Source organism: Nelumbo nucifera, chromosome 5, assembly GCF_055504915.1.
Source record: "Nelumbo nucifera cultivar China Antique chromosome 5, China Antique-T2T, whole genome shotgun sequence".
NCBI classification, from domain to species: domain Eukaryota; kingdom Viridiplantae; phylum Streptophyta; class Magnoliopsida; order Proteales; family Nelumbonaceae; genus Nelumbo; species Nelumbo nucifera.
In genome coordinates this window covers 68522092-68543120 of record NC_142653.1, presented here as the reverse complement: position 1 = coordinate 68543120, position 21029 = coordinate 68522092, and the positions used below count along the sequence as shown (strand labels likewise).

Below are 21029 nucleotides of genomic sequence, written 5' to 3'. Positions count from 1 at the left end.
GACAATTTGGACGAGAATGAGTAAAGAGGGGGGGAGGGGAAGAGGGATAAAGATTCTCAGTTGGAATGTGAGAGGTTTGAGGGATGGAAAAGACGGAAATGGTAAGAAATCTAATTAGAAACACCGAAACAGATATGGTATTGTTGTTGTTTGATTGGCAGGCAAATACTTTGTCAGATGTGTTAGCTAAGCAAGGGGTAAATAGGGAAGAATTATTTTGGGCTCAGTTGTGATTCTTGTTTTTCTTTCCTAGTTTACTTGTAAGATTCAAGGAGGGGCTGCAGCTCGTGCCTCTCGTTGGGATGATGTATGAACTCACTCTAAAGTTGCTTCTGAATCAATAAACTTATTATTATTCATCAAAAAACATGATTTGTTTTAGTTCCTTCTTGGTTGAGGTTCAAGCTGAAGCATTACATGTGGGGGAGATTAGTTTTGACAGACCAGGTTGCTGCAAGGTTAGAAGAGGTGGAAGGAGGGAGGAAGATGAGGCAGGAATGGAAGACAGAAATGGAGGAAGTTCTAAAGGGGGAAAGGAGTGTTAAGAAGGGAAGGGAGAGGAGGGGACGTCTCTATTAGGGGTGAAGATAAAATTTTAGAAGTCAATTGCTGTGTAAAGGTTGCAGCCTTACAGGCAAAGAGGGTGAGAGTGGCTTGTCGGAAGACTATGAGAAATACTTAAAAATCGAAGTCCTAGTTGGTAGGAATGGAGTTGATTTGGGTTGGAAGGGAAAAATTGTGAACAAAGGAGCCATTGGTAGGGGTGCTCACGGTTCGGTGTTTGGTGGGCCTATTTTTGAAATTGAACCGGTATTACCGGTTTTTTGGAAAAACGGTATCCGAAACCGAACCAAAGCCGATCGGTTAACCGGTTGACCAATTTGGTTAACTATCAGTTTGGTTCATCGGTTTTTCGGTTTTTTTATATTTATAATTATAATATATATTATTAAAAATCTAATTGTATAACAAAAAACTAGAAATAGATATATAAAATATTATATTTTAAATAATAAATAATATATTATATTATTATAAATATATATTTATATATATAATACATATTTATTAATTTATAATATATAGACAATATAAAATATATATAAAATATATATAAAAGATATATATAATATTCATAAGTATAAATAAAATATATAGAAATATATGTATACCGGTCGGTTCAGTTAACCGTTGGTTTTCTATATTGGTTAATTGAAACCGAACCGGTACCTTTGGTTTTTCAAAAATACCTAACTGAAACCAAACTGACCGGTTTGATTAACCGGATTTTCGGTTCGGTTTCTATCGGTTTTTCGGTTTGGTTTGGTTTTTTGGTTTTTCTTGCTCACCCCTAGCCATTGGTGATTTGGGGGTATTGAAGAAAGCTCGATTTCAAGTAAGTCTCATATAGTTCATATTACTAAAGTTTTTTTAAGATTGAAAGGACTGGTTGGGGCTGGTCCTACAAACAAATACAAGAGAGTTTATAAGAAAAAGTAGAAGAGAGGAAAAGGAAAAAGGAAAAGGAGGGTGGTTGTAATGTAGAGAAGGGATTTGGTGAGGTTTCTTAGTTAGTAAGGAGAAGAGAGGAGGAGTGGAGATTGAGAGTTTGGCTGGCAGGATGTTAGGGTCGGCAAGTGTTTAGGTTTGTTTTTCTGGGGCAGGGAGGAGTTTGCAAGAAGAGCTTTTGAAAAGAGTATGAAGGGAGAGAGACCAAAGAAGAACATAGTAGATGAAGGATGAGAGGCGTTGAATGAGGAAGAAATGAGCAAGAAGAAGTGTTTGAAGGAGATGGCTAACAATGCTTTCAAGTAGGGGAGAGATCATTTGCTTTTTCTGTCTTTTTATTTTGATGCAATGTGTTACTCTGAATGGTGTTGTTTTGGGTGTTATCTTAACACCTTGGCAATGATTGTAATCAACCCCTTTCTTTTACTTTTTAATAAATCTTTTCTTTTTTGTGTGCTGTGTGGCTATTAGATTGAGTGGGATACTCCTAAAAATAGTAGAGGTGTAAACTTTCACGGGTCGCCTGCACTGTAGTGGACCGTGCTTGCTTGGCATGAATCCCCCAAGAGGGGAGTTCGGCACGGTCCTAGGCCCATGCCACAAGTTGATACATTTTTTTAGAAAAATTAAAAAAATAACGAAAAATTAAAATAAATTAACAAAATAGACAAGAAATTGAAAAAAATCTTAAAACTTTATTCAATATGAATTTTGATGTTTACAATTGTTTATATATGATATAATAATATGAAATTGAAAAAAATTACAATAAAATTGGAATAAAATAGTATAATAACATTGCAAATAAAAATTTATATACATATATATGTAATAATTATTATATATACATATATATTTACATACTAATATGTTAGTATATGTATATATATACAATTATTATTACATTTATATGTAAATATACATATTATTAAATATATGTTTGTGTGGGCTGTGCCGTGGTGGCCCTTGGGCCTCAAAAACCCCATTCCTGCATTGCACAGGGGTTCAGGCTGAGCTAGGCATGGCCCGAACCATTCTGGGCTGTGCTGTCTTGTGGGTGGCAGGGCCCACGTTATAGCTCTAGAAAATAGTAGTGTGACCTTTCAAGATAATGGTTCCAATTTTCCATGACATAAGGCTACCCATTTGACCTTGTCATACCATGGGCTCAACCAGGTTGACACTCTCATTTGTCCACTATAGTCAATGATTTGGGTTTTTAGAATTTGTGCAGTGTATCTGATATGACAAATAAACTTTTATACTGGTTGCTATCATGTTCAGGGGGATATCAATTTTCAGAGATAGCTTTAGTGAGTTTCTATGTCATGTGCAAAGAATAATAAGGAATAAGGAGAGAGCAGCATAAGAGAGGAAGGACAAAAATAGAGAAGAGAAATGAACCACCACCAACCAAAATTATTAGTGGGCAGTACTCACTTCATTAGTATATATATTGTCTGAAAAAAATAACAGTGAAAGGATAATTACACCCTTACACCATATTTAAGAGAATTGCACTGCTAGAACTAAGAGAGAAGAAAAAAGCTTTAAAAAATTGTCAGAACTGTTTCGTACATAATATGTTCATGATACATAACTGTAGTAGGGCATGCTTTTTCAAGATGCTTTACAGGTCTTGGTACATAAGGACATATTGGACTTGGTCTGTGTGATTGTGGTTTTACCTGTGTGTGTGTGTATATATATAATCTGAAGTGCCTGAATTAGCATGTTTAAGTGGATTATGGATATGCCTTCACTTTGAATCAATGCATTAAAGCTTGGTAATATACTTTTTTCAATCACGTCTCAAACTATTTCTCTGCTAACAATATTTTTTTAATCTTTTTTCCTGTCACTTTTTTGATGTGTGTCTAGGTCAAACCATGTATTGCCTTGCAGACCTCCAGGTACCACACTTGATATCAAAAAGTCATCGCATAAGAAACTCTCGAAGTGGTTACATTCCAAGGCATCTGCTGGATGGGTGTGTCTCTACTGCTTTTTTTTTTTTTCCTTGGTATTCTGTATTGTTAGAAATAAACTATACCAACAGCACTTTTTTTTTTTGAAGATAAAGAGGAAAATTTATTAAACTAAAGAAAAGGATTACAAAAGGCTGACAAAGCGTATTGATAAAAAAAAGGGTGACAAAGCATCACCCAACACCAGGAAACAACCAAGCAACCCCTAAAAACTAACAAAACCACCTACCGAAAGACGACACCTGAAGCCCCTGAACCAGTGTTTTAAAAGGCATGGGAGGTGTACGCCTGGAGGTGCCCCCAAAACACCCTGAGGCATATGCCTGAGGCGCTGACGCCTATGAGGCATATGCTTCATATGCTTTTTTCATGAGGCATGCTAGAGGTGTACACCTCGTGCACACCTCATGTAAAAAGACAGGAAAAAGAAAAAAAGAAAACAAGGAATTTATCAAAAAAAGAAAAAGAAAAAGAAAAAGAAAGGGAAGGGAAAGAAAAAGATGAAAAAAAAGGAGAAAAAGAAAGAAAAGAAAAGGAGTGCTATGCATCTTCATTCTTCTTAATATAAAAGATTTTTATTAAAAATAGAGAAAAATGAGATCTTCCTTCTTCTTCCTCCTCACCCCCCCTCTTAAGGAGGTTTACACCTCCTTGTGTTCGAGAGGCTTGCACCTCTTTACGTTCTGAACTACACTTCATCCCTCTAGGTAGTGGAACACCTTGCATCACGCCTCACATTTTAGAACATTGTCCTAAATTTACCCCTCCCCCCAATAACTTGTTAACTCCAACCTGAACTAAGCCTCCCCTCAATCTAGCAAAAACCTTCGAGACTGGCACAATTCGGTTATTTTTTTTGGTGTATGAAACTTTTAGCTGTGATGGGAATGACCTCAAAACTCTTATTCTCCCCAAGATTATCATTATCCTTTTAGGTTCTACAACTTCATTCATCTTAAAAACTTGCTCCGCTATCAAAACCACACCCTTCTCTGCTTCAATGATTGTAGATTGGTCCACAAGATTTGAACTGTCCTTCTCATGAACCCCTAACACACTACCAGAAATTTCTTCCACTTCTTTGAAGGCGTTCCTTGCAAATTCCTCACCCCCAAGAAAAATAATCCAGTGTTTTACTCACCTCCACTTTTTTGTTAATGACCATTTCCAAATCAGTTTTCCTCTCGATTTCATGTGTTTCATCCATCATAATTGCATCTTCCTCCTCTTCTTCTTCTGCTTCCAAGCCCTCATCAAGGTTCAAAGTATCAGAAATGCCAAGTGTATCGGAAAGGCAATTTTAAGAGACGTATTGGGATACGCCTTGGATACGCAAGCGTATAGGAGAAAAACTCAGATACGCATAGATACACTTGGAAACACTATAAATACTTTAATAAATCATAAAAATACATCAATAACACTAAATATAAGACTTCAATGAGGTGTATATACATTAAATTAATATATTTTAATGGTTTTATGAAGAAATATATTGTAGTTAATTATAATTTCATTAAAAATCCTATGCTTAACTATAATTTATAAATTATAATTCTTAAGTCTTAATGTTTTATGGGATGGGAAAAACCCAAATCTCCTATCCATCCATAAAACATGCATTAACTTCTAAGTGAAAATATAATTAATGATTTATTTATTATTTATTATTTATTTCCAAAAATTATAAAAAATAAATAAACATTATATAATATATTCAAAAAATAGTTATTAAAGAAGAAATTTCAATTACTTTGTGGATATGATAGATCATCCATAGAATTATAATATATTCAATCATTGTGATCAAATGATAAAATATAATTAATTATTTATTTACTTTTTAATTCTAAAAATAAAAAAATAAAAAAATAATTATTAAAGAAGAAATTTCAATTGGTTTGTGGATATGATAGATCATCCATAGAATTATAATATATTCAATTATTGTGATAAAATGATAGAATATAATTAATTATTATTTATTTTTTAATTCTAAAAATAAAAAAAATAAAAAAATATTAAAGAAGAAATTTAAATTGCTCTATGGATATGATAAATAAATCCATAGATCTAAAACATATTTAGTCTTTATAGGCAGAGAAAAAATTACATTTTTAAATTTTTTGTTAATTTATATTTTCCCCAAATATCTTCATGAAATTTTCATAAATCTACTAATAACACAAAATTATTGTGATTTTGAATGTAAGAAATGTAGATCAACATAAATTTAAACATTCAAATAAAAAAAGAGAAATCATAAGGTATTACAAAAACTTGAGAAAACTTACCTATTTTTGCCATATTTTTTCAAAATTTGAAAAATCTTCAAAAAAGTTAACTATTAACACTTGTTTCTTGCAATTTTTGCAAATCTAGCACTCTAGGAATGAGGTTTGGAGTTTTAGAGTCATTTGAGAGTGAAAGAAGGCTTATTTCAGGGAAAAGAATTTTGCTTTCCCCCTTTATTTTCTTTTTTAAGTTTTTGGCCGTATCTTTTTTTGTCGATACGCTACCGATACACCCCCGATACGGTTCGATATGCATGAAAAAAGAAGAGACGCCCAATTTCCATGCGTATCCTGTGTCTGTTTTTCAAAGATACGATACGATACGATACACCCTGTATCGGGCATATCATATCTAAATTTTAAACCTTGGCCCTCATCAATAGGTTTCGTTCTATAAGTCCTTTTTGTTTGGTATACTCGTTTCTTTATCCCCAATCCCTTCCATTTCTCCCCTTCCATCTGCTCTCTTGTCCAATCCATCCTTTTCCTGCTGCTTTCTTGATTTATTCTCCTTTTCATTTACATCCTTCCTAAAGTCCCTTTCTACCTTTTCCTTTTCCTTTTTCCAACTTCTTTCTAGTACCTTCCCCTCTATCTGCAATGACCAAAATAGAATCAATTTTAATTTTCTCATTAGCCGCGAAAAGGAGAATCTTGTAACTCGCCCATAACCTCCTCTATTGACTTCTCAATTTTAGCCTCTTAAGTTCCCTGAGGATCGTCTCAAAGGTGTCTGTTAACAGTCATCTCCAATTCTTTCAGCCAAAAACTTAACGGAGAGGACGATGATGGACCGGAATTACCGTCCATCAATATCCCTCCCTTGTCAGTCGCATGGTAATTTAAAAGCCCATAAGCCTCGTCTCTGTTCAAAGGGTTAAAGACATATGACTCAAGTTCTTTGCCCTACCCAACATCTATGGGCTTCATGGACATGGGCCCTGTGAAGATACTTGATACATCATATTAGGATAGCCCTTGTTGTACACTGTATATATCAGCTTTATTGTTTTCTTTTCTTTTATTTTCTTTCAGCCCCATAAGGACACATTTGTAACTATACATAATATATTCTCTTTAGTATGCAAGAGGCCTTTTGGGGTGGGGTTGACTGATTTACTCGACACCCCTGAAACTGTTTCTCCTTGCTTATACTAGGGTTGACATGGTAACAAAGCAGGTCCTACAAACCTGCCTTTGATTAAATATGCTATTAGAGGATTGAAAGAAGATTTATGGCAGCTAAATTGACTGTTATTCATCTGGTTAGAAGACCTCAAGTAGCTGTTCTGTTCAGCATGGTGTTTCCTGGATTTTTCTGGAAAACTGCAGTCAGAATTGAAGTTTTCTTTCTTTCTCTTAATTGGCTGCACCAATCAACTTGAAACTAAACTCCAGATTCTGTGTCACCCAGGTCAGTTTTAAGTATTTATACAGTTGGTTCTTGGATTGGATTAGATTTGAATGGTCTTCTTCCCTCATCCGTTGTTGACAGTCCAGTGAACTTGCCTTTCTTGGACTGTCACCTGTTAATACCTTTGCCTGGGTGGTGTTTTTATTGAGTTTTGATCTCTTGGGTGTTGTTGGACTATTCATATCACTGTTGCTCAGTTTGAATGTGGTTTGATTGGGTGGCAACCTTGTTTTGTTCTTCTTTTGGCCTAGAGTTTGTATTTGTTACTCTTCTGGACTGTGGTAATTCATTAGGATGGCTGACAAGGTTGATGTTATCCCGAAGAAAATTGATGGGACAAATTACGGCATGTGGAAATTCCACTTTGGTTACTTTGTTGAGGGAAAAGGCTTGGAAAGTTATCTGAATGGCAAAGTTACTAAACCAGATGAATCTGAAGCCAAAGCTTAGTTACTAGCAATGGATGCTCGATAACGGAAAACCAGTATCTTGGATACTGAGTTCTATAGAGGACCCATATTGCTGTGCCTATGTGAAGGATGCAAACAACATATGAAATGTATGCCTATCTAAAGAAAGTTTACCATCAGTCAAATATGTCTAAACAATGTCATATCGAATTTGAAATATTTGCTTATTGTCAAGGGGACAGAAAGATACAAGAGTATTATGTCGGATTTCTGGACTTATGGGCAGAGTATGAATTATTACATATTGATCCTTCAGATTCTTCTGAGCGTGTGCAATATCTTTAGAAACATTTTGAGAAAAGAAAGGTGAATCAATTTTTCATGAGGCTTAGACTTGAGTATGGGATAATTAGGTTTAATATTTTGAGTAGGGAAATTCTTCCAGACTTAGATTCAGTAATGGGGAAATTTCTAAGGGAAGAGACTAGACTCTTGACACTACTGGACTGGATGGAAAAGTAGTAGATTCTAGAACTGACACTGCCTTTATAGCACATGGAAATAAGAAACAAACTGCATCCAATTGTAAGAAGAACGTTTCTACATACTACAAACAACATGGTCACATAATTCCAGATTGTCCTATTCGACCACCTAAGATTGCTCAAAAAAAATTCAGCCTTGTGCATCAGGTAATAGAGGGCCATCTTCTAATATCACTTTGGCATTAAAGGTGATTCCTTTGTATCAATGGATGAAAACAAAATTTGGTAATTGGTATAATCTGCTCTCTTCTTCCGTTTCTGCTATTGGCTTGTTTGGTAAGTTCTCTAGTTATTGCTTTTCTCCTTCACATTGGATTATTGATTCTAGAGCTACTAATCATATGACAGGGGTCTATCCTAATAAGCCGAACTACCTTACTAAGATTCATTATAAACACATTGTTATTGCAAAGGTGAATAATTAAACATCATTGGTAGTAATGATTTGTCCCTAAGATTTTCACTCACTATGTCCTTCCATCTTTCAAAGACCTCTTTTATTCCTAACCTTACTACTAATCTAGTATATGTTGGTTAACTTGTTGATGAGGGTAATACTTACTTTTTCTCATGATGGTTGCTTGATCTAGGACCGGTACACTGGGAAGGTGATGTCAGTTCGTGAGAAAGTGAAAGAGCAAGGAAAGTGACAGAGGTTCAGATCTGTTAGGGTTGATTAATCTCATCGAACCAACCCAGAAAAGAGATATTTATATTAATCTTAGGTAAATGGACAAGATTGTCTTTACAAAGAGAACAAAAGAACTGTACACTAAAGTACACGCCTATTACAATACAAGAAAGAATAATAAAGTATAGTAGAATTACAAAACTACCCTTCAATAGTTCTTCTACATTCCCCCTTAAACTGATGCTGGGGTATAAGCATTAGTTTGTCAACAAGAAAATTATGTCGGGCTTTGGTCATGGCTTTGGTGAAGAGATCCGCAAGCTGTAGACCCGATGAGACATGTGGGAGAGAGATGTGACCCGCATGGAGAAGGTCATGAATGAAGTGACAATCCACTTCAATATGTTTAGTGCGCTCATGAAATACAGGATTGGTTGCAATCTTGATTGCACTCGTGTTGTCAGTAAACGGAGGAATAACAGATGAGTGATCAATATTCATGCCATGAAGTAGTGCCTTAAGCCAGATTATTTCACTGCATACTGAAAACATGGCTCTGTACTTTGGTTTCAGTAGATGACTTGGATTGTTTGTTGTTTCTTGCATTTCCAAGAAATTAGAGAATCACCAAGGAATATACACCAGCCAGTAGTAGAGCGACGAGTGTCAGGACAACTTGCCTAGTCGGCATTTGCATAAGCTCAGAGCTGCGTGGATGAAGAGGATGAGAAAAATAAACCATGTGATAGTGTACCCTGTACATAACGAATAATCCGGAGAACTGTAGAATAGTGAAGTTTACGTGGAGCAGAAACAAACTGACTTACAATCTGAACCGCATAGGAAATGTTCGGTCTAGTCATGGTTAGGTAGATAAGACTACCTACAAGTTGTTGATACAGGGTAGCATCAGGAAGGAGATCACCTTCATCTTTACTCAACTTACAGTTAAGCTCCAGAGGTGTATCAACATGTTTAGAGTCAGTCAAGCGAGCAAGGGTCACCAAATCAGAAGCATATTTTTGTTGGTTGACAAAGTAACCACAATGACATCTTTGAGTTTTGAGTCCAAGAAAGTATGTTATTGGCCCAAGATCTTTCATTTTGAAGGAGTTACTAAGCAAAAGTTTGAGTTTGTTAATACCATCCACATCATCTCCAGTAATAAGGATGCCATCAACATAGACCAAAAGAAGAGTCAATCCCTGAGTCCACTTGAGAGTGAAGAGAGAGTAGTCTGAAGCACTTTGTTGAAAACCAGCTTCCAACACCACTGTACGGAAGCGATCAAACCAAGCTCGTGGAGCTTGTTTAAGGCCATATAGGGATTTCTTCAGTTTACACACCAACTGAGGATTGTCACAGTAGTTGGGCGGTGGTTTCATATAAACTGCCTCCTGTAACTCTCCATGGAGGAAGGCATTCTTGACATCCATCTGGTGAACTGTAACTCTCCATGGTTAGAAGCAAATGAACTGTTGTCATTTTGGCTACAGGCACAAAAGTTTCATCATAGTCAATTCCATACTCTTGCTTGTAGCCTTGAGCAACCAGACGGGCCTTATATCTGTCAAGAGTACCATTAGATTTGAGTTTCATGGTGTAAACACACCGGCTACCAATTATGGAGGCATCTGGGGGAGGAGAGACAAGATCCCATGTATCATTCTCCAATAAAGCCTGAACCTCTGAATCCATAGCATCTTTCCAATGCTCAATTTGCTACGGCCTGGCTATAAGACTTAGGAATGTTTGTGGATGACAAAACAACTGAGAAGGAGCTATGACTCGAAAAGAAGCCATAGCGATCAGTTGGACGAGAAATACAAGATGACCGACACAAAGGAATAGATGAAGGCAAATCCTCGGGAGGAGAATCTGTACTTATAGTAGTGTTGGGTGGAGAGGAATGACCAGTCACTGTTGCTGGAGGTGGAGGAGGCATAGACAATGGGCGAATTGGATGCTTCCTGAAATACGTCTAAAGAGGCTAAGAGAAGGAGAATCACTTGTAGATCCAAAGTTATGAAGAATAGAAATGGATGGTGCAGGCAATTTACAAATATGTTCAAAGAATGAAAGATTCTCAAGAAAAATGACATTGCGAGAAATGCGCAACCGATGGACTTTGGGATCATAATAGAGAAACCCCTTGTGTTCCGTACTATATCCCATGAAAGCACACATAGCTGATTGAGTTGTTAGCTTGGTGCGTTCATGGGGAGGGAGATGAACAAATTAAACACATCCGAAGACACGAAGTATGGATAGATTTGGTGGACGATGAAATAAGGACTGATGGGGAGAAGAATTTTCAAGAATAGGTGTAGGAAGACTATTGATGAGATGAATAGCAGTGCGGGTTGCCTCCACCTAGAAGGTAAGGGGAGCATGAGAGTCTTGTATCAAGGATCTCACCATACTAGCAATGTGACGGTTCTTGCGCTCCGATACTCCATTCTGTTGAGGAGTAGCAGGACAAGATCTCTGGGACTGAATGCCATGTTGTTTAAGATAGGTTTGAAACTCACCATCCTCACTGTCATAGTACTCTCCCCCTGAATCTGACTTCAAAATATTTATGGTGCTTTTAAACTGGGTTATTATCATGGCATGAAAGTTCTTAAACATGGAGAAGACTTTTGATTTCTTTCAAAGAAAGTAAACCCATGTGTAACGAGTACAATCATCAATGAATAGCACAAAGTAATTATAACCCAAGTGTGAAATAATTGGAGATGACCACACATCACTATGAATGAGATAAAAAAGTGTAGATGCATGTTCAGTAGAAGATGGAAAAGGTAAAAACATGACTTTTACAATAGCAGCAAGTTAAAACAAGATTTATCAACATTTTTAACTGAAGAAGTATTCAAAGGCAAGTAACCAAAGGAAAATAAATAATCCAAATTTTTAGCATGAGTGTGACCGAAACGTCTATGCCATAAATGCCACACATTATTACAGGAAGAAATAGAAGAACTAGGTGTAACGGATAACAAACAAGAATCCAATGAAGATCTCTTAGTCTCGAATTCCAGAGAAAACATCCTCCCAAGCCTATGCCCTTTCCCCTTCAGCTCCCCAGTGTGTTGATCCTGAATAAAACAACCATCATGAGTAAATAAGACATTGTTACCATCATCAACAAGTTGCCCAACAGAGATTAAACTAGTGGTCAATTTAGGCACAAAGGAAGTTTTTGGAAGATGTAAGGGTTTGGTCTTAGTAGTGGATAAAAATAAATCATTACAACCATATACAGGTAGAGAATCACCATTAGCAGTAATAATATGGTTGTCAAAGGTGCTAGGTTTAGGAGACTGATCGAAGGAGGCCCCATCATGTGATTCGAGGCCCCGGAATCAATAATCCACATGTGACGAAGAGATGAACACAAAAAAGCAGACTTACCAGCCAATCCAAAAGCAGAAAAAGCAAAAGAAATACCTGAAGACATGAGCTCATGGATCTTTTCTTTAGTCAGATTTCCTTGAGCATCTGGTTTGTGAGCTGATGATGAGGTGGCAGTATCAGTAGAAACAGATTCGGTTGAGGCCTGATAAGCCTTATGTTGTCCTTTCTTGGGAGGCCTAGTCGGGCATTCCACTATAATGTGTCCTTGCTGTTTGCACTAGGTACAAAAGTTTTTCTTCTTGCAGTGGGATGCCATGTGACCGAATTCCTTGCATTCATAACACTGCAACTTCGAAAAGTCTTTCTTACCCTTCTGTTTGGTGGCTAAAAACACAGTAATCCCATGTTCCTTCTTCTGATCTAGTGCAGATAAGGTAAGAAGACGAGTTTCCTCCCTTAACAACTCTCCAAGGATTGCATCAAGTTTAGGCACTGGTTCTCTATTGAAAATATTGGAGCATAGAGTTTCATCATCAGGCCTGAGGTGCATCAAAAAGTGCATGGTCTTTCTCTTATTGAGATGCTTCTTCATAGTCTTTTTTTTGATAAGTATGCTTCTTCATAGTCTTCACACAACAATTTGTAGACAGATCCCCAAAGTGAGCCAGTTCGTATTCAGTCCAGAGATTTACAAATCCTGCATAGTATTCCTGAATCCGTTTCTCCCCTTGAACATGGGAGAAGATATCAATTTCAATCTGATATTGCCTAGACATATTCGATTGTTGATATGCTTTTTCAAGGTATTCGAACATGTCTTGGGCAGATTTGAGACCTCTTATCGGAATACTGACATCCATTGAGATGGACCCATGTATCCATGAGGTAACTTGAGCATTCTCGGTTCTCCACTGTTTCAGCCCTTTGACATCACTGGCGTCAGGCATGGAAGTGAAACCGTTAATGTAACCCAACATGCCTTTCCCTTCAACAAAATACTGAAAATGGAATTTCCAGAGAGCATAGTTTCTCCCATCGAACTTAACAGAAATAAATTCATTCTTTTCTAGAGCCATAATGAAAAGGAAACAAGGTAAAGATTGATTGAATCAAGCAATAAAGTAGTAGTAATCAAGCTATCAAAGTCAAAGAAACTGATAATAGAAACCTGTTACAATCACTAGAAATTATCCAAGTTCCAGCAAATGGAGAAAACTTGAAACATAGTTCAGAAAAGGAAAGTCTGGATGTAGCTGCCCATAAGAGGTGTATAGATTTCTCTCAAAACTTCTTAGATCTCGATGAAAATTTCAGAATATGATGAGAGGGCCTAGGCGACACTTCCTTTCAATTCTTACTGCAAACTGATGTCATACGAGAGAGATCTAATGAAATCTCTCTCCCTAGATGTGCAAAACACAGAGAACAGGTCTTTGGAAAGATCAAAACAATCCAGAGTCAATCGGCAATGATTAAAGTTGTCTAACTGATCAAAAAGGAGGAGATAAAGATCAGAGAGCAGCCTGCTCTGATACCATGTCAATTCGTTAGAAAGTGAAAGAGCAAGGAAACTCACAGAGGTTCATATCTGTTAGGGTTGATCAATCTTATCGAACCAACCTAGAAAAGAGATATTTTTATTAATCTTAGGCAAATGGACAAGGTTGTGCTTACAAAGAGAACAAAAGAACTGTACACTAAAGTACACGCATATTACAATACAAGAAAGAATAATAAAGTACGATAGAATTACAAACTACCCTTCAGTAGTTCTTCTACAGGTGAAAGGGAAGGGGCATAGGCTGGAATGTTTGTTTGCGTTGGAGTTTGAGAAGTCTCAACCAACAACATCCTCAACATATCTTTGTTCATCTATATCTAGTTCTTTTCTGAGTCAAAGAAATAATGTTTGGGACTTATGGCAAAAATGATTGGTTCATCCATATATTGAAAAATAAAGTTTTTGTTTGATTAAGCAAAAGTCACGTTCTACCCTTTTATCACACATCTGGACATGCCACTTCATCCTTTGAGATTATTCTGTTAGACAGTGTATGCCCTTAGCTCCAATCAGATTGATGTACATTATGACATTTATTGTAAATGAATAAAGTACATATTTGATTCATGTTATAGTGGTGTGTTTCTGTGTAATACCCTTAAACTGGACACTTAGGAGACTCGTGTTAGTTTAGAATGTTCACAGCCATTGGATAAGTCTGGGGAGATTTATCTTGATAAGGCTGACACTGATGTGCTGCCAAGTGTTGGAGTGGCCTGTCTTAGTTGCCAGGGTGAGAACCGGGGTACATGCAGTGTAGGTTTACTTGAAACCCTGAACCGGACCAGATATCCAGGATTGCCTAGGACCTTGGTGATTCGTGGGCAAAACTAGAAAGTTACACCTGACCCCTAGACTCGATTATGATACTGTACTATGTTTCGGATTAGGTTGTCATTGATATGCCAATCAGTGAGATCCTTAGCGGGGGTCAAAACTGGGTATGTTGGGACAGTCCGAGAATTCATCTGAGTGAGTGATCATAGTGACAGGATCAGCCCCTTTGTCGGACAAAGGTAATGATTGGGGATGCACTCTCTGTGATGGAAACCAAGACTGCCGGCAACCGATTTCAATCGTTGAAATTTGTTTTGCAAAATATATTTATATACGAATATACATATATATTATGGTTTCAAAATATTTGCAAAAGGTTTTAATTCCCAGGATCCATGTGAGTAGAGAGTGCAACACTGTTCCTTGCTGAGGGAGAGGTCCTCTCTTGTCGGGCAGTGTTTGATTATTATGGGCTGAGAGGTTAAGTGTAAGACCATTGAGGGTAATACCTGATGGGCTAATCTTGCATCTGCCCACAGTCACTGGGTTTTTATAAGGTTGCTTGGCCTAGGGACCACTTAGTGTAAGTGTTGGACCCATTAGGAGCCCATGTGATGGGCTTCAGGGGGTTCACTGTCTTTTTAGTGAATTCGGTTAGGCCTTGTAACAGAGGCTGGGCTGAACCCATGTGGCTGATGTGTAGATCAATGTTTGGGTCCCACGCCATACAAAGAAGCCCAACTGGACAGCGGTTTGGAAGGTTAATGAGCACATAGACTTATTGGGCCTAAAGCCCATTTTGAACTGATTTAGTTGGACTAATTAAAAGAGGGGCGGATCTGGGTTTGGATCAGAGTCTAGATCTGAATACTGATTTGGATCTAGAAACCTCCTAATAAGATTATGAGAGAACTGATCTAATCTGCAGATAAGATAAGGACTTATCCTTATCTCTTAAAGAGAACTTCTTATCCAAATACAGATTTGGATTAGGAAACTCCTAATGAGATTAGGAGTTCTCTTTAAGCCTATAAAAGGAGGAGGGGGCGAACCATTCAGTTCATCCCAAGCATCCCAAATTCTAGATATCAGATCTCAGTTTACACAGAGAGAAGACAACACCAGTGTGACTGCACCATCTTCTCCCTGCATTCTTCTCCAGTTGCCGCCATAGCCAGTTCGACCTCAATTGTTGTAGGAGCAATCAAGAAGCGTTCTTGATATCAGTTTTTGGTGAAAAACTGATTGGGAGTCGTGCTCACCTACCCTCCAGCGAATTCTTGGTGAAGGATTTGGTTCTTTGGAAGAACACTACTGATTCTGCTCCACCCTGCACTGTGTCATTTTCAGTGGGAGCAGTCTTTGGATCCTTCTTTGGGCGTGAACACCTCCATTGGAAGATATTATTTTCTTCGTATTAGGTATATCCCTATCCTATTGTTTCAAGATTGATCATTGAAAAATGCAGTTTTTCTAAAACAGGAAATGTGATTCCCAGATGGGAGAGAGAAATTTCGCCCTACCTTTCTGCAGGGTTCGGCCATCCTTATGATGGATCTCTCATCCCTTCATATTCACAGTGATGTATGGACTGCTTCTATTCCTTCTCATTTGTTATACAAGTATTTTGTATTGTTTATTGATGATTGCACTAGATACATGTGGATCTACTTTCTACGACATAAATCAAAAGTGTATCCTACACTCAAGCTGTTTCTCACCATGGTTCGAGTTCAGTTCAAGTCAAATGTGAGTATTCTCCTCTCAGATTTAGGGGGAGAAAACATGGATGGAGATCTTCAGGCTTACTTGTGAAGTTGTGGGATGCGGTCACAACAAAGTTGCCTAGACACTCCTCAATAGAATGATGTAACTGAGTGCAAGAATGGGCACGCTCACAGTGTTGTGAGAACTTTGTTATTGGAATCTCATGACCACCTTCATTTTGGGTAGAAGTATCTAGTACAACTGTGTATTTGATCAACTATCTTCCCTCCTCTGACCTTGCGAATATTTCTCCCTTTCAGAAGTTTTTTGGTCACCCTCTTGACCTATCTCATCTTCATGTTTTTGGTTGCTTATGTTTTGTACATCTTCCTTCTCGTGAACATTCCAAATTGTCTGCTCAATCTGCTATGTACAGATTTGTAGGGTACAATCCAGATTACAAGGGTTTTCTATGTTATGATCCTTCTATTTGTTGTATTCGTATTTCTTGAAATGTTGTGTTTCTTTAGCATATTTCTTTCTTTGCCGGAGTTGCTAGATTGCTTGCACCTAAGATCTCTGGTGTTAAATGCAAACAAAACACCTCCACAACATGCTACTATCAGTTTAAAAGTTGTTTCATTCCAGACATGAAATGGAAGACCCATCACTTTAATCCTAGGGTTCTCAATTGAAGGGATCATATTTGAGACAGGGCACCACTTTTCTAACACTACTGTACCTTGATTAGTTTTTGACTGCATCGCTACTAGCTCCTCAATGTCACCCAAAAAATCCAAAATAACTTTGTTTGAAAGGAGTTAACAATACGGTTGATGTAGGACTGGCTCGGTTCTAGTTCATAGAGAATGTTGAATGGTCTTTTTGATCAGAGTTTTATGGCTGACTGGCTGTCAATGGCTGTAATGGCTTCTTAAAGGTATAAGAGAGAAAATAGGGAGAGAAAGAAGAGAGATAATACCTGGAATCTCTCACAGGGTGCCTAGAATCACTCTAGGGCATGAGAATCACTCACCATAGCTAGCATAAGCTAAAGAAAACTCAATATGATTCATTGCCTTTGTGTAAAACGTCCATACATATTTATAGACTTTGAACTCATAATAATCCTAGGAGTTAAATTGTTAAACTCATAATAGTCTTAGGAGTTAAAATGTTAGACTCAATAATCCTTGTAGGACTCCAACTAAGCTGTCATATCCTATTTCAATTTAAAGAAGATTCAATAACTCTAATCCTACTGATGCAATGACTCTGAAATTTCAAACACAAACAAACTATAACTAGACAATTTAAACCCTATCATTGGACCCAACAGAAAATTGCAAAAATGACAAAAATACCCCTACTGTCCAAAAATACAAAAATACATAAAATATCATAAAATTCCAATTTTGACTCTTCAGCTCCTGCATCATTCTCCCCCGGTTGAAAAAAAATCGTCCTCGAGTTTTGAAGAACTTGAGGATGAAAAGTTGATATGCCCCAATTACAAAAGGAGGACTTCCCACAACTACATGCTTGGATTGTAGAGTAGAGGCCACACATAGAACTAGAAAAGGATCTTGAAAGAAACGTATTTCTGAAACACTACCTTTCATAGCCATCTTTGTTAAATCATCAATTACATTAGTTTCTTGAACATTTAATTCATCAACCTGCCTTTGTGATGAATCTTCCCCTCGCTTATCCAAATTCTCAACGGCAACATTTGGAACTTTTCCTTCAACTTCTAGCTTAGGAATCCCCATCTCCATGTGTTTTGCTATCCTTGGTTCTTCAACAAACTCTAGGACTCCTTCCATTGTTGATGTTGGTGGAACTTGTGCTATGTCAGGTTGTAATTCTTGAATTAATTCTAGTTGATCTTGCAACGTAAATTTACTTACTTCCGTACTAGGATCTACTACAATCAGCACATTTGTATCTTGCACATGAATTTCTTTAAGTTGCTCCACTTCTATTTCCTCTTGATCATTAACCTCAAGCTGATCATGGGTGTTGGAAACTCCAACAATTTCTATTTTTGCTTGGCCTGCACCTTCTTGATTTTTAATAACTACAACTTCTATGGCTTGAAATTCTTCTTCTGTAGCTTCATCCTCAACTTTAACTCTGGGATAGGCATCAACATGCAAGGAATCATCTACTTTCTTTTCAATTTTGTACCTTTTTCCCATTGACTTCAAGTTCTTTGTTGTAACTTGCTGCTTCTTCTTTTGCTCGAAATTAGTCAAATCCATATATAGATCATCATGAAAGTCTAGCGGGATGTACTTTTCTTGCAAAGACCTCTTCATCTCTGCCCATGTACTAATTGGATCATCGCCTCTATTTTCTAGTCGTTGCTCAAGAATTCTCCGCCATACTTTAGCATGATCCGTCAGCTTCATGCGCACAAATCTAATCCTTTGTTTGTCAAGCATATCATGCCAATCAAAATATTCTTCCAGTTCCGCAACCCACTCAAAGAATGCTTGCGGGTTATCATCTCCTTTGAAATCTGGTATTTCCCTTTCTCTTCTAACATGTTTGAAAACCTCTCTTGTAGCCAACATTATTAAATCTGTTTTCTTCCTCCATCTTCTCAAATAAGTCAAGAAAAAACCCTTCATATGGTTGAGAAACCCAATCATCATTAATTCTAGAGCTGTAAGATTGTCTAGAAGATACCCTAGGCCTATAGAATCATCATTAGTTCTAGACCTGTAAGATTGTCTAGAAAATACCTGGAATCACTCACAGGTTGCCTAGAATCACTCTAGGGCATGGGAATCACTCACCATAGCTAGCATAAGCTGAAGACAAACTCAATATGGTTTATTGCCTTTGTGTAAAACGTCCATACACATTTATAGACTTTAAACTCATAATAGTCTTAGGAGTCAAACTTTTAAGCTCATAATAGTCATAGGAGTCAAACTGTTAGACTCAATAATCCTAGTAGGACTCAAACTAAGCTGTCATATCCTATTTCAATTCAAAGAAGACTCGATAACTCTAATCCTACTTATGCAATGACTCTGAAATTTTGAACATAAACTAGACAATTTAAACCTATCATTGGACCCATAGAAAATCGCAAAAATGACAAAAATACCCCTACTGTCAAAAATACAGAAATACCTAAAATATCATAAAAGTCCAATTTTGACTCTTCAGCTCCTCCATCAACGGTATAGTCCAACTTTAGCACTTCTTTCACCCTATCAGATATTTCCCCTCAATATGCAATTTTCCTTGTTACAGTCACCACGAATCGGCTTTCCCAAGCTTCCTTTGAGCTTCTAACAACAACTTTTGCAAACTATGTTTTACAAACCATCGCCACTTGGTTCTCCTCTTGTTGCCTTTCCTCCATCTCTGTAACTTCCTTCCCCTTCTTCATTTCCTCTTTTCTTGCTTCCTCTGCCTCTCGGCAATATGACTCCAACCCTCTGTCTTCCTTCAGAAAAACACACCATAGCCTTTTTACCCTTCCCAAAATATTCAATTAAAGTTATGGATTTCCCTTTAGTATTGGTTCCTCTTTTCTTTTCTTGTCTCCATTGCTCCATCTATGATACCTTTGAACTAGTGGACTAGGTTGCCACTAGGTATACTGTGGCTCTATTTTGTTCTCTGATCTTCAAAGTAAGCTTTCTTCTTGATCTTCTTTCCTCCATAAGACACACCTTTGCCTCTCTATTTGAAGGTTCTACTTCCATCTAATTGTCAAAGCAAAATCAACCTCTTGCAATTGCGACATGTGAGAACTCTTATCTTTGTCCTTGCTGGAATTTCATCGTCTTTACCATTCTAGCATTTTGGCATGTGAAGTATTACAAAAACTTATCATTATGACATTTTGAGAAATTAGTAACAAGTGGCGAATTGTTCCCTCTTGGAGACGCCAACAAATATATTGTGGTCCCCTCCTTTATCTAGTTCTGTCAAACTAAACGATGTGTGCAACTTGGCGAATCCTGGGCCTTCAGGCATGGAAGAGTTTTCAGAAATAGTTATTGTAATATGTTGGCTTTGTTGTCAGGACCCTCTAGTGTAGGGAGTTCAACTTGAACTTAACTTTTCTCAATGCTACAAGGGCTAAGAATGGGAAAATCTCAAAATAATGGAGGCTTAGTGGTTGAAGGGGATTTCAAAATGCTGGTGGACCAGCTAGGATGGATGTTAGACAGTTGTATGCCCTTAGCTTCAATCACAAATATGTACATTATGAATTTATTGTAAATTGAATAAAATACACATTTGATTCAAGTTCCGATGGTGTGTTTCTGTGTAATACCCTTAAACTGGACACTTAATGAGACTTGTGTTAGTTTAGAATGTTCACAGCCAGTGGGTAAGTGTGGGGAGATTTATCCTGCCAAGGCTGACACAAGTGTGCTGCCAACTGTTGGGGTGGCTTGTCTCAGTTACCGGGGTGAGACCCGAAGCACATGCAGTGTAGGATTAATAGAACCTTTGAACCGGACCAGATTTCCAGTATTGCCCTGGACCTTGGAGATAGATGGGCAAAACTGAAAGTTACACCTGACCCCTAGACTCGATTATGATACTACACTAGGTGTCGGATTGGGCTGTATTTGATGTACTAATCAGTGAGATCCTTAGCGGGGGTCAAAACCTGTGTATGTTGGGACAGTCCGAGAATTCATCTGAATGGGTGATCATAGTGACAGGATCAGCCCCTTTGTCGGACAAAGGTAATGATCGGGGATGCACTCTCTCTGATGGAAACCAAGACTGCCGGCAGCCGATTTCAATTGTTGAGATTTTGTTTTGCAAAATATATAAAGATATATATATATA

The 21029-nt window shown here is 37.5% G+C and overlaps 1 protein-coding gene across 3 annotated transcripts in view; it reads left to right on the top strand.

The window, feature by feature from the left end:
* Positions 1-21029, top strand: part of LOC104590701 (eukaryotic translation initiation factor SUI1 family protein) — a 46215-nt gene that overhangs the window by 9927 nt on the left and 15259 nt on the right. For all 3 annotated transcript variants that reach the window (XM_010249436.2, XM_010249435.2, XM_088887391.1), the window contains exon 7: positions 3391-3499. In XM_010249436.2, the coding sequence (XP_010247738.1) occupies positions 3391-3499 (109 nt within the window). The remainder of the gene's footprint in view (positions 1-3390; positions 3500-21029) is intronic.